Consider the following 12,479-nt stretch of genomic DNA (forward strand, 5'->3'; position numbering starts at 1 on the left):
ATATCATATGATATAACAAGGGTTTAATTTTGAATACTCAAAATAATGTTACATAGATAATATTGAGACTTTACTTTAAAAAGTGAAACATATTCTCTGCTGTATATTGAAGATTACAAATTAAAGAATGAGAAAACWATTTGCAATCAGCAAAACTTTACTTGTAGAAGTCACCTTTGCATATCTGGGCAAAAATGTATTTCACTCAATTTTTTATGTTTTTCTTGACAGGKTTGACTTTTGATCTTGAAAGATGGGGAGTGAAACTGTTCTCTCTCTGCTGCTTCTGTCACTCATAGGTAAAGATTTAATCAAGTCAAATTTAATAAGCTGACGTTTGCATGGATTAACGCATAGATGCATTTAGACAGATGCATAAATGATAATTCACTAAAGTGTTCAATGTATGGCCCAGAGACATGGGTTTAAGATATTCATAATAAAAACCTCTATAACACAGTAAATACACAAATAAGACAAAGTCGCAACTACATGTTTAAAATAAGCTATTTTAAACTAAGAGTATTTATTTTGAAGTCAGTGTCTTTTTATCTTCAGTTATTGACAAATACAACACATTTTAACCATTGGAGCCRATTGCAAACATTTTAAATGCATTAATAGAATTGTTAGAGTTTTTACATTTTCAGGCTCCACACAGTCACAATCCTGCATGYGCACAAAACATCAGCATTTTTAAAACCAAGCTAAAATAAATTTTATTGGTTTTGAAGGCAAAACCTTCAATAAAAGGGTGTTATAGGTGATAATAGTTTTGAAAAGAAGTTTTATATTTTTCTTCAAACCAGTATGTAGTCCAGTATGTCAATYTTATCCCTTGACATTTTAATTCAACAGTTTTTTCATTTAATTTTRTGTTTTCATAGGTGGAGTGATTTCACAGAATTTGGGTAAGTTTAAAGTTATTCTTATTTCATTTTATTAATGTGTCATTTCTCAGATGTAACAAAAGTAAAAGCAATAAATAAAGTATTTAATAATAGCAATGAACAGGTCTAAATGCTGACTGCACTGAAAACAGGCTTTCAAGAGAAGATGTTAGCTACAAATTTATGTTTTAGAAATATGAAGAATTTCAAAGCAGGTATAGATCAGTGGTGGGTGCTGGTCTTGTTTTTAACCCTTTAAGCCCACAAGATTTTAAAAGATTTCCTTCAGTTCTCTTGTCGGCCCTGTACCGGGCCCAACAGGGATTGTAATGTTGTTGACTGTTTTGGTCAAAACTATTTAATTTCATATGTGAATATATGTAAATAAACAGTGAGATTAAGAAAATTGCATCAACAAATATCCTCCCTTGGGTCTTAGCCCTAYTGGGGGCTAAGCACCCCTWAATGTCAGATCCTAGAATCGCCCCGGTCCTCTGGTATTTCGTGTCTATTCGTATATTATATAAATAATGATSGTGGGCYGCYATGACCAAAAAAYGCCAAGGCCATTTTTCGGTCCCAGTCCAGCCCTGCCTACTGACAATGTGGTGTGTTTGAGGAAATGGGAAAAATAGGTTTCATGTTGCAGTCACGCACTTCCTGGTCACAAACGTTCTCTAAATGCGCACCAAATGCATAAAAACGTGCACATTATGGCAAGACTTATTCATCATTACATCTGGTTTTAACATGACTTTTATAAAGTTTGAAGTCCGTGCTGCGTAATCCAGTTCAAATGAACACTTGAAAACTCTCACTGTTTTTTACAGAAGACCTGTGAAAGCATCACAGCTTTGTCGGTCTCAGAGGATTAAAAGAAAAAAAAAATCCTGTATCTGCATCGTGATCTGCAACATCACCAAAATTTAATGGTGTGTTCTTTGGCCCAGTACCCACATGTGTTGTACTGTAAATGTCATGACAATCCATCCGCAAGTTTTTGAGTAATGTTGTCCACAGACAGGCCGACCGACAGACCAACATACGCGACCGAAAACATTACCTCGCCAGTTGGCGGAGGTAAAAATGTGGTGGAACTGTGGGTACAAATCAACTTTCATAGCATGCAATACTATAGCCCTATTTAGTTTAGCAATCAAAGTAGTTCAATGACAAAAAACATTTAGAGACATCCTCAACTCCACTTTGTGACTCCGGCCCCAGCCTCTGACACCACTTGTGAGAATGGCATTTTGTGGCTGGATAAGCAGGAGACTTGAGGCAGAGAAACAGGTGCAGACCCACTGGGWGTTTATTCACCAMCATTGAACATGAACAGACAGAGAACCCTGTTTCACAGGTCACACAGGGTCYCRGCAGGACAACACCAAATGTGGCAGGCAGACTTTTATRGCCTATTATCCCCGCCCATTAACAGACCTAMCATGAAACAGGGTTAATAAAAAYATACATCAGGCAGAAAGATCAATTCATGGTTGATCTGATTGGTTACCTAAAAGATTTTATAAACAACATCCCAGTAATTTACATTYTAATTACTAAATTTATACTCAGTCAGTAACAAGTGCTAGCTTTCACATGGGAGAGGGCTGCAGTTAATGGAGGGTTTCCGAGTTGCATCCCCACGGCTCGGCTACTCGGATGAGAGTTGAAACTCAGACGAAATGCGGGTGTACCCTTCATATGTTTGCAGCTAGAAATGAGCTAACTCTCCTCCCCTCACTCAAGCAGACTAATCCATCAGCTGCTCAGGTGAACCCTGTCAGTGTTTGTGAGAAGGTCCTTACCCCATAGACGGAGGAGTGGATAAAATCAAGGGAGTAACCTTTAGATTTGTGACTTTCAGAAAGAGCCTCAGGTGCTATTCCTCATAAAATGGTCTCAAGTCAAATTTTGAACTCATCTTCAGAGCTAGCATGCCTACTGGAAGTAGTGTCATAATAACCAGCCAATAGGGAGAACTCTACACTACCACATGACTAGTTCTTAGCTAATGGAATCCTAAAACTCTACAAATGTGGGAATATAAATCTTTTGAATGTTGTTGAATGTCTTAGAGAAGATGTATGTTAAGCTAAACTGATGAAAACCAGATACTCTTCGTTCTCCTCTAAAGAAGCCATTTTGTGACATTCCAGAAAAATTATCCATTTTGTCTTCTAAACAAAAAATTGTTTACTACAAAACAAAAGTACTACAAACTAACCATAAAATAAAAATAAAAATATATAAGTGAAAATWTAATSAAGGTAATAAAAATATACTTCATTATTCATTAATACTGTATACTTGTTTAATTTTAGTTATTTATTTATACAACTTAGTTGTTACCACTGGTTAATATATTCCGTTCTGGTTTTAATTTGTAATGAAAAAGCAATTTTGTCCTATTTTACAAAAACATGTACAATAGATTGTCTTCAGGCCTAGGCCTCCCTTGCAAAAGAGATCTGTGTTCTCAATGTGATTTGAATGGTTAAATAAAGGTTGGTTAAAATTTCAATGTTGCCAATTTGGTAATGCTATGARAACCAGAGCATTTTAAAGTTTATAAAATTAAAGTACAGGGTCATGAATAATTAATAAAATAAATTTTAATAAAATTATGTTTTGTGTGTTTTTCAAGGACCCCTCTACCAAGTTGTTGGGACAACAAGCTCTCACTCAGATGATGGGAGTTCTCCTGCAATTCCACTGCTACGACCCTTTGTTTATTTTGGAGCAACGAAAACTCAGATTTATGTAAGCATGAAAATCTCTTTTTAAAATTTGTAAATCAAACACTGTACAAATTATAAAATGATTTTGAGATGTGAATTATTTTGTGTGTAAACCTTGATTTTAGTAACTTCTAAGACATTATTTTCCAGGTGAATCACAATGGACACCTGACCTTTGAGGAACCATGGTACAGTTATGTCCCCCAACCGTTTCCATTGTATGGTGTTAGAGACATCATTGCTCCATTCTGGACAGATTTAGACAACAGAAACAATGGTGATGTTTATTATGCTCAGTACACCAGYGGCCATTTTCTGCAACAAGTTACTCAGGACATCAATCAATACTTCCCGGGACTTAATTTTAATGCCAACTGGATCTTTATAGCTACATGGTATGAGGTGGCATACTTTCCAGTCACTGSAACAGTAAGTGCTTTTGTTTTACCTCCTGGAAAACCTTTGATATGCATTGTAAAAGTGATACAATTTATGTGATTTATTTTTTTTCTTTGCAGCGAACCACATTTCAGGCAGTCTTGACTACAAATGGCCATTACTCATTTGTACTGATGAATTATGGGTACCTAGCACCCACATACAGGTCTATAGAGGTTAGAGTCATTATAATAAATACAATGCACACTAAAACATTCTTTCACTCACCCTTTTTAAGTCAAACATTTGCATTAATGTTAGTGTTGCAGATATAAAATAATATTCATTTTATATGTGTGCTGTGTAATTTTCAGGCTGGATATGACACAGTTAATTCCATTCACCACTTCACCATCCCTGGATCATTCTCTAATAATGTAACTGGAAGCGACTCAGTTTTCAGCCTCGGCAGTAACGTCAATGTTCCTGGTCGCTGGGCTTTCCGTGTTGATTATGGGTCAAGAGGATGCACTTTCAATGGTAAGACCAGAGTGAGGGGGGTCACTATAGCTTGATTCATACTTTGCGCATATATAGTTAGGTCCATATATATTTGGACACTGACACAAATTTTGTCTTTTTACCCATTTACTGAAACATATTCAAGTTATAGTTATATAATGTACATGGACATAAAGTCCAGACATTCAGCTTTCATTTGAGGGTATCCACATTAAAATTGGATGAAGGGTTTTTGAGTTTCAGATCCAAAACATTTGCCACCCTGTTTTTAAAGGGACGGAAAGTAATTGGACAATTGACTCCAAGGCTATTTCATGGACAGATGTGGGCAATTCCTTCGTTATGTCATTCTCAATTAAGCAGATAAAAGGCCTGGAGTTGATTTGAGGTGTGGTGCTTGCATTTGGAAGGTTTTTCTGTGAAGTAAATATGTGGGCACATGAAACAAGCCACCCATAAGCTGCGAAAACAGAAAAAACCCATCTGAGAAATTGCTACAATATGTGGCAAAATCTACAGTTTGGTACATTCTAAGAAAGAAAGAAAGAAAGCAAGCAAGCAAGCAAGCAAGCAAGCAAGCAAGCAAGCAAGCAAGCACTGGTGAACTCATCAATGCAAAAAGACCTGGGTGCCCATAGAAGACAACAGTGGTGGATAATGGCAGAATAATCTCCATGGTGAAGAGAAACCCCTTCACAACAGCCAAACAAGTGAAAAACACTCTCCAGGAGGTAGAAGTATCAATATCCAAATCTACCATTGTGCTGTAGTTGTTAGCATCACCCCATCRACAGGGTCATACCCCTCTTTGCCAGTGACTCAAGTATTGGTAACATTTGATCCCCCGTACCTCTTGGTTAATCTCATGAAGTTGCAGAACAGTTTTTATAGATGTGAAGTTCAGAGAAAAAGTTGATTAAAACCAAAGCAAAATACCTAAAAGTTGTCTTTAATCCAATATGGTTAAATTTCTGTCAAGGTTAGGCAAGACATGTTTGTGCAAGAATGTGAAATTTATGCCCTTAATTTGATAACTAAACTGAAAAGTATTTGAAGGGACTGCTGTATAAATTACATGTTGAATAATTTAGATGTAAAAGTAAACAACAAAAACAAACAAAAAATCTCTATATACAAACATGACAAATCGACTTCAGTGCTTGGACCTAAATTAAAAAGTCTAATGATTTTAACAAAAAAACATTTTTGCAAGTTATGATCAAGTTGTACTGTTCTCATTGTCCTCATAGGTGAATCTGTGCAACGTGGTGACTCTTTCTGGACTGACAGCACCTGTTTACAGAGGTGCACCTGCACCTCAACAGGACTGCAATGTTTCAATGAGCCCTGCTCCTTCTCCCAAATCTGCCAACCAACCTCCTTTCAATACTCCTGTCAGACAGTGCAGAGACGCACCTGCAGCATCAGTGGAGATCCACATTACTACACTTTTGATAGCCAAGTGTTTCACTTTCAGGGCACATGCACTTATGTTCTATCAGAGCAGTGTCAGAATGGCCTGCCCTACTATAGAGTAGAGGGCAAGAATGAGCATCGAGGCAGCACTCATGTTTCCTGGACACGCCTGGTTAAAGTGTTTGTCTACAATGAAACTATTGAGCTTGTTAAAGATCACAGTGGCGAGGCTAAAGTAAGTGGGATATTCTACTTACCAAATGTTTAGATCTTTTCTGATTATTTTTAATTTTCCATGTTTGTCTTTATAGGTCAATGGAAACTTTGCAACAACTCCATTTTCACTGAGAAATGGCACAGTTCAGGTTTATCAGTCTGGTTTCTCTGTGATTATCAGCACTGACTTTGGCCTGATGGTGTCTTATGATACATATTCATATGTTCAAATCAGTGTGCCTTACACCTACCAGAATGCAACATGTGGCCTCTGTGGAAACTTCAACAATCAACCTGGAGATGATTTCAGAACTCGTGAAGGCCAGGTTGTGAGCTCTGATGTGGATTTTGCCAACAGCTGGCAAGCAACTGATGATGATGATCCTAGTTGTGGGGCACAGTGTGGAGGTCTTGCCTGTGCTGCCTGCACTGCAGCGCAGACATCATTATACAGCAACACTGAGCATTGTGGTATTCTCCAGAGCAGTTCTGGACCATTTGCTGCATGCCACCAACGACTTCCCCCACAAACATATGTAGACAGTTGTGTGTATGATCTGTGTGTGGGTGGAGGGTATCAGCCCATTCTGTGTCAAGCCCTAAACACGTATGCAAGTCAGTGTCAGCAAAATGGCATCCAGCCACAACCCTGGAGGAGAAATGGCTTCTGTGGTATGTCTGTCAGTCATTCAACAATCATTTATAAAACACCTTATTTAAAATGTTTCTGTTGTTTATCTGTTTTGTCTTGATTTCTTTAGAAATATCATGTCCAGCTAACAGCCACTTTGAGTCCCAAGGGACAGGATGTCCAGCCACTTGTGTAAACCCCAATTCCACAGTCAACTGCCCTCTTCCTGATCAGGAGAGCTGTGTCTGTGACTCAGGCTATGTTCTCAGTGGTGGGGTCTGTGTCCTTGGTGCTGATTGTGGCTGCAGCTTTGAGGGCCGGTACTACCGCTCAGGAGACACTGCAATACTAGATGAGGACTGTGGGAGACAGTGCCGATGCAGTTCTGGCTCCATGACTTGCAGCCCTCATAGCTGTGGCCTCAATGAAACCTGCAGGGTTGAGAATGGAGAAAGAGGTTGCAGACCAAACAGCTATGCAACTTGCTGGATAAGAGACCCAGGGTCATATCAAACGTTTGATGGACTGACATACCAATATCCTGGAGCATGTCGCTTGACTCTCGCCAAAGTCTTTGGATCGTCTAACCAGCCTCTCTTTATGGTGACTGCAGAAAAAGTACCAAGAGCCCAACAAGGTTTTACCAATTTGTTAAAAATCGAGGCAGAGGGAAGGCAAGTTACCATTGAAATGGCAAGCAGTAGCACAGTTCAGGTAACTGACTAAAATGTTTTTCAATGAGACCTACTAAGGTTTTACTTTAATCTAAGTCTTTTTATTGCTATTTGTGTAATGCCAACACCTAGTCTAATGTGTGATGCATCCGTTTAACTGTGTTGAGTCATACATAGCATTCTCCTAGTTGTCTAAAGCAATTATCACTCAGATTATGTGTATAAACCTTTTTGTACAATTTCCAAAAGACATACTGTCTTAATATGCTTTTTTAAAAATTAAATCACATAAATACATTTTGAAGTTTTGTGCACTATTTCTCTGTTCACTGTTTGATAATAGTTGTTTAATTGTATTAAAGGTTGATGGCCAGCTGATCAGACTGCCTTACAGTTCTGGGTCCAACCAAATCCACATCTACCAGAGCAACACTCAAAGCATCATCCTTCGCACAACATTTGGTCTAACTGTGCAAACTGTTTGGCCTGACCTTGTGCGTATCACAGTACCTGCTGTCTACAGTAGTTCCTTAGGTGGACTTTGTGGTAACTACAATAATAATCCACATGATGACCTCCGCACCCCCAATGGCACTCTGCTTAACAGTTCTCAGGAGTTTGGGGACAGTTGGAGAGAAGGCTCACTGGCAGCTGAATGTGTTCAAAGAAGAAATCATGATACTAGAATAAATTTCAATTCCAGTCAGTATTGTGGCATTCTCAGCTCAGTGACTGGCCCTTTTACATCATGTTGGACTGTGGTGCCTCCAGGACAGCAGGTGGATGCATGTATAACTATCCTCCAGGACTCTACAGATCCAGCATCAGCACGTTGTGAGGTCCTACGAGATTATGTGCTAATGTGTCAACAAAAGGGCGTTACCCTGGGACAGTGGAGAAGTATAGTTGGGTGTGGTAAGTTCTTTTTCCAGTTTAGGCAAATGTGTGTGTTTAATCAACACATCTTGAACTCATTTTAATTCACTGTTTTGTATCACTTGCAGATGTAACATGCCCTTCAAACAGTCATTATGAACTCTGTGGAACATCTTGTCCTTCCACATGTCCTAGCCTGTCTTTCCCCTTCCCATGTGACACCCAATGTGAGGAAGGGTGTCAATGCAACAGTGGTTTTGTCCTCAATGGTAACCAGTGTGTGCCACCAACATCCTGTGGGTGTTATCATCAAGGACGCTATAGGCAAGATGGAGAACAGTTCTGGGATGGTGGAGAATGTCAGACTTTATGCACTTGTAATGGCACAACTGGTGCAGTTCAGTGTTTCCACAGTTCCTGTGGTCCTCAGGAGTCCTGTAGAGTGTTGGGGAGTGAGTTTGGCTGCCATCCCAACCCTAATGGCACCTGCTCTGCCTCTGGAGATCCTCACTACCTTACCTTTGATGGCACACGATTTGACTTCCAGGGAACCTGTCGTTATGTTCTGGTGACAGTCTGCAATGACGCTCATGAGCTTCCCAGTTTTTCTGTGGAAGCTAAGAATGAGCCATTGGTTGGTTTACCAATTTCTATCACAACTGAAGTCCTTGTTAACGTGTTCAACTATGGTGTGCGTATGTCCAGAGTCAACAGGGGTTTGGTAGAGGTGAGTTAATCATTTTCAGAAAAACAGGGGTTCCTTTTTAACAAAGGATTAAACAAAGTAAAAAAAAAAGTTTAATGACAAAAATCAAAACAAAAAATTTGTGAAAAAATCATTGAAGTCTAATGAAAGCCATATCAAAGGATTTTTTCTTAAAAAAATGAAATTGTTAAATTTACATGGAAGACAGCAGAAAGGGTTGACAGTTAATTAAATTATGATTTCTTTAATCAAGCAATATGCCATAATTTTTCCTTATTTTCTGAGAAAATTTGTTACCAACGTGTCAAAAACTAATATCAAGTTTGTTCAGCCAGAAGTTCTCTTAGTGGGAATATCAATATTTCTGCTTTTCTTCATTAAGCCCACCCACTTTCTTTCTGACCAATCACACAGTAAGTGTTTTGTGATTGGTAAGATGATGTATCAAAAACAAATGTAAGATTTCCTTAATCAGGGTTGTGAGAGAAAAAAAAAAGTTCTTTTCTCGCAGCCTTTGGAGATAGAACAATTTATTTGGTTGTTGTGAAGCTTTTGTAGACTTTCATGTAACTGTACTTCTTTTCAAACCTTGTGTCTTTATAAGTTAGTATAACAACATAAATTATTTATCCAGTTTTTACAGTCCAAACACAATGTATGTTCAGACAATGTATCAGTCACATTAAAACAAAACATTTTTTTTCCAAAGGTAAACGGAATAACAAGAAACTTGCCCATTGTCCTGAATGGAAACATAACTGTTTCTGTAAGTGGATATCAAACATTTGTCAGAACTGATTTTGGCTTGACTGTGATGTATGATGGAAGCAGCACAGTGTCCATCACTGTACCACCAAACTACAGGTAGCTATTGTTTATCACAGCTCAGTTTGTGTGTTTGTGAGTAACTTTTATGTTGTAATTCGTTTCTTTTGTCGAATCTCACTGCTTACTTTAATGACTGATGTTCTTTGAATCTTCTTTAGAGGAAAAACATGTGGACTTTGTGGAAACTTTAATGGAAATCCAAATGATGACTTCCACACCCCAGATGGAACAACAGTCTTTTCTCCAGATGTTTTTGGGACAGCCTGGAAGGTGCCTGGTAACTACTCCTGCAGTGGTGGTTGTGGCTCCTCTTGTCCACGCTGCACTGATGACCAACCTGCCAGAGCTCAGTGTGAAGTGATTCAGGCAGCCGATGGGCCCTTCAGCTTCTGCCATGAAGTTGTGGATCCAGCTCCGTATTTCAGTGACTGTGTGTTTGATGTCTGTGTGTCGGGAAATCAAGGACACAATCTTCTCTGCCGAGCTCTTGAATCATACGTCAGCGCCTGTCAGTCTGCGAATGTCCGGATCCTCCCTTGGAGGCAAAACACTACTTGCAGTGAGTAAAGAAGTCACTATGTTTTCTGCTAATCAAAGCTAAGAATCAGCCTGAGTTTTCTGAAATCATTTTCTAAAATGGCATTCATTTGTCTGAAAGTTTCTAACCAACTATTTCTGCACGTTTTCAGGACTGGACTGTCCAGCCAACAGTCACTATGAACTGTGTGGAACAGACTGTGGACAGACCTGCGTCAACAACAATGCTACAACCTGTGAGCAGGTTTGCTCTGAGGGATGTTTCTGTGATGACGGCTTTGTCAGGAGTGGAACAACATGTGTTCCTACAGAGAGCTGTGGCTGTCAGTCACATGATTTCTACTACAATGTAAGCCACTTTTAAGTCACTTTAGCTCAATTAGCTGAAGTCACAACTGAAATTAAGAGTATTTTTTTATTTTAGAGTAATTTTTAATTTTAATCCTAGAAATTGTCTGTTTGCAGTTAGTTTGTTGTCCTGCAACTTTTTAATTAATATTTGACAGGAGCCAGGTTAAAAAAACAGTTCATGTCACCTGTTGTATGGCATCAGTTCAAGAGTTTTTGTTGATAAATTAAATAAAGCTGAGCTCCAGACAAAAACAATAGCAGGTCTGATAAATGAAATATTTTTTAGTCAACAAGAAATGAATTTCATGTCAGGAAAACAAAACAAAACAATATGCACTAAACCAGCATCATTTTAATATAGTGCTCCTTTTCTTGTTTGTGTTTATTTTCAGTCATCCAGAATATAGCACATTCTACAAGTTTCAGAAACAAAGACACTTTTTTTCTCATTACTGTACCACACTCTAAGACAGTTTTCTTACTATGCTATAGGCTGGCGAAATCTTTTGGACAGACGGCTGCTCCCAGAGATGTGAATGTCGTGGTCCCAATGACCTGCGCTGCACTCCTGTATCATGCACTCCCACACAGGAGTGCACCATCAGAAATGGCCAGCTGGGATGTTATGATGCAATGTCTACCTGCACTGTGATGGGGGACCCACACTACATTACCTTCGATGGAGCTCTGGCCCATTTCCAGGGGACATGCTCGTACATTATTACTGAGAGCATTGGAAACAACAGTGAAACCCAGTTCAAGGTCATAGCCACCAACAGTCACCGTGGCAACAATCGTGTGTCATTTGTGTCGTCAGTAGATATTTACATCTCAAATGAGTCAAATGAAATACATGTGAGACTTGGACCCAACATAAGAGTGAAGGTAAACTTGATTTTATTTTTATGATTAATTTTCTAAAACTGTCCAGTCTTGTCAACTTATTCTCTGAACTCTCGTCTTTGCAGGTAAATGGAACAGAGGAGTCTCTTCCCACCTCTGCAGGACCCTTTGGTCAGCTGAGGAAGCAGGGAAGCTATATTGTGTTTGATGGTGTTTACTTCAAAGTTCAGTTTGATGGTCGGAGCACTTTACTGGTCAGGATTGGCCAACACTATCAGAACAGAATCACTGGGATGTGTGGGAATTTCAATGGTGATCCTACTGATGACAAAGTGTTGCCAAATGGCGCCGTTGCACAAAATGACAATCAGTTTGGTGACAGCTGGAAATCACCAACCAGCCAAACAGGGTGAGCCGAGATTCCAACTGCCTTTTGTTAAATAGCAAAATACTTTGCAAACACATTTACTTTTAAAAATCAATTCTGCAATTTATGAAAACATAAAGTTGCAAATCTAATATGTATACAAAACTGCTTTTCCAGATGTGGCTCTACTGATAATAGAAGTGGTGATGGACTGAGTGGTTGTCGCTTTATCCAAGAATACACCGACCTCTGCAGCATCATCACCAACACCAGCGGTCCATTCAGTTCCTGTCACCTGCACTCTAACCCACAGCCATTCTTTGACTCCTGTGTCTACGATCTCTGCCTCTACACTCCAGCCAATGGCATGCTGTGTTCTGCTGTCTCAGCCTATGACAGAACCTGCTCCGTTTTAGGACTGAACATTCCAGACTGGCGCTCTGCTTTGCACTGTGGTATGCTGGCACACACACACACACACACACACACACACACACACACAC

At 39.2% G+C, this 12,479-nt stretch overlaps 1 protein-coding gene across 1 annotated transcript in view; it reads left to right on the top strand.

Annotated features, from left to right (window-relative positions):
* The first annotated feature begins 253 nt into the window (after nt 1-253).
* LOC106521352 (alpha-tectorin) overlaps nt 254-12,479 on the top strand; it is a 45,802-nt gene continuing 33,576 nt past the window's right edge. Inside the window, exons 1-17 of the mRNA XM_014013886.1 lie at nt 254-299; nt 888-911; nt 3,538-3,653; nt 3,782-4,060; nt 4,150-4,245; nt 4,384-4,549; nt 5,782-6,182; nt 6,259-6,835; nt 6,925-7,508; nt 7,831-8,383; nt 8,473-9,071; nt 9,760-9,914; nt 10,037-10,437; nt 10,568-10,764; nt 11,259-11,651; nt 11,735-12,018; nt 12,154-12,431. Of these exons, the coding sequence (XP_013869340.1) occupies nt 254-299; nt 888-911; nt 3,538-3,653; nt 3,782-4,060; nt 4,150-4,245; nt 4,384-4,549; nt 5,782-6,182; nt 6,259-6,835; nt 6,925-7,508; nt 7,831-8,383; nt 8,473-9,071; nt 9,760-9,914; nt 10,037-10,437; nt 10,568-10,764; nt 11,259-11,651; nt 11,735-12,018; nt 12,154-12,431 (5,149 nt within the window). The remainder of the gene's footprint in view (nt 300-887; nt 912-3,537; nt 3,654-3,781; nt 4,061-4,149; nt 4,246-4,383; nt 4,550-5,781; nt 6,183-6,258; nt 6,836-6,924; nt 7,509-7,830; nt 8,384-8,472; nt 9,072-9,759; nt 9,915-10,036; nt 10,438-10,567; nt 10,765-11,258; nt 11,652-11,734; nt 12,019-12,153; nt 12,432-12,479) is intronic.

Source organism: Austrofundulus limnaeus, unplaced genomic scaffold (assembly GCF_001266775.1).
Source record: "Austrofundulus limnaeus strain Quisiro unplaced genomic scaffold, Austrofundulus_limnaeus-1.0 Scaffold108, whole genome shotgun sequence".
NCBI lineage: Eukaryota > Metazoa > Chordata > Actinopteri > Cyprinodontiformes > Rivulidae > Austrofundulus > Austrofundulus limnaeus.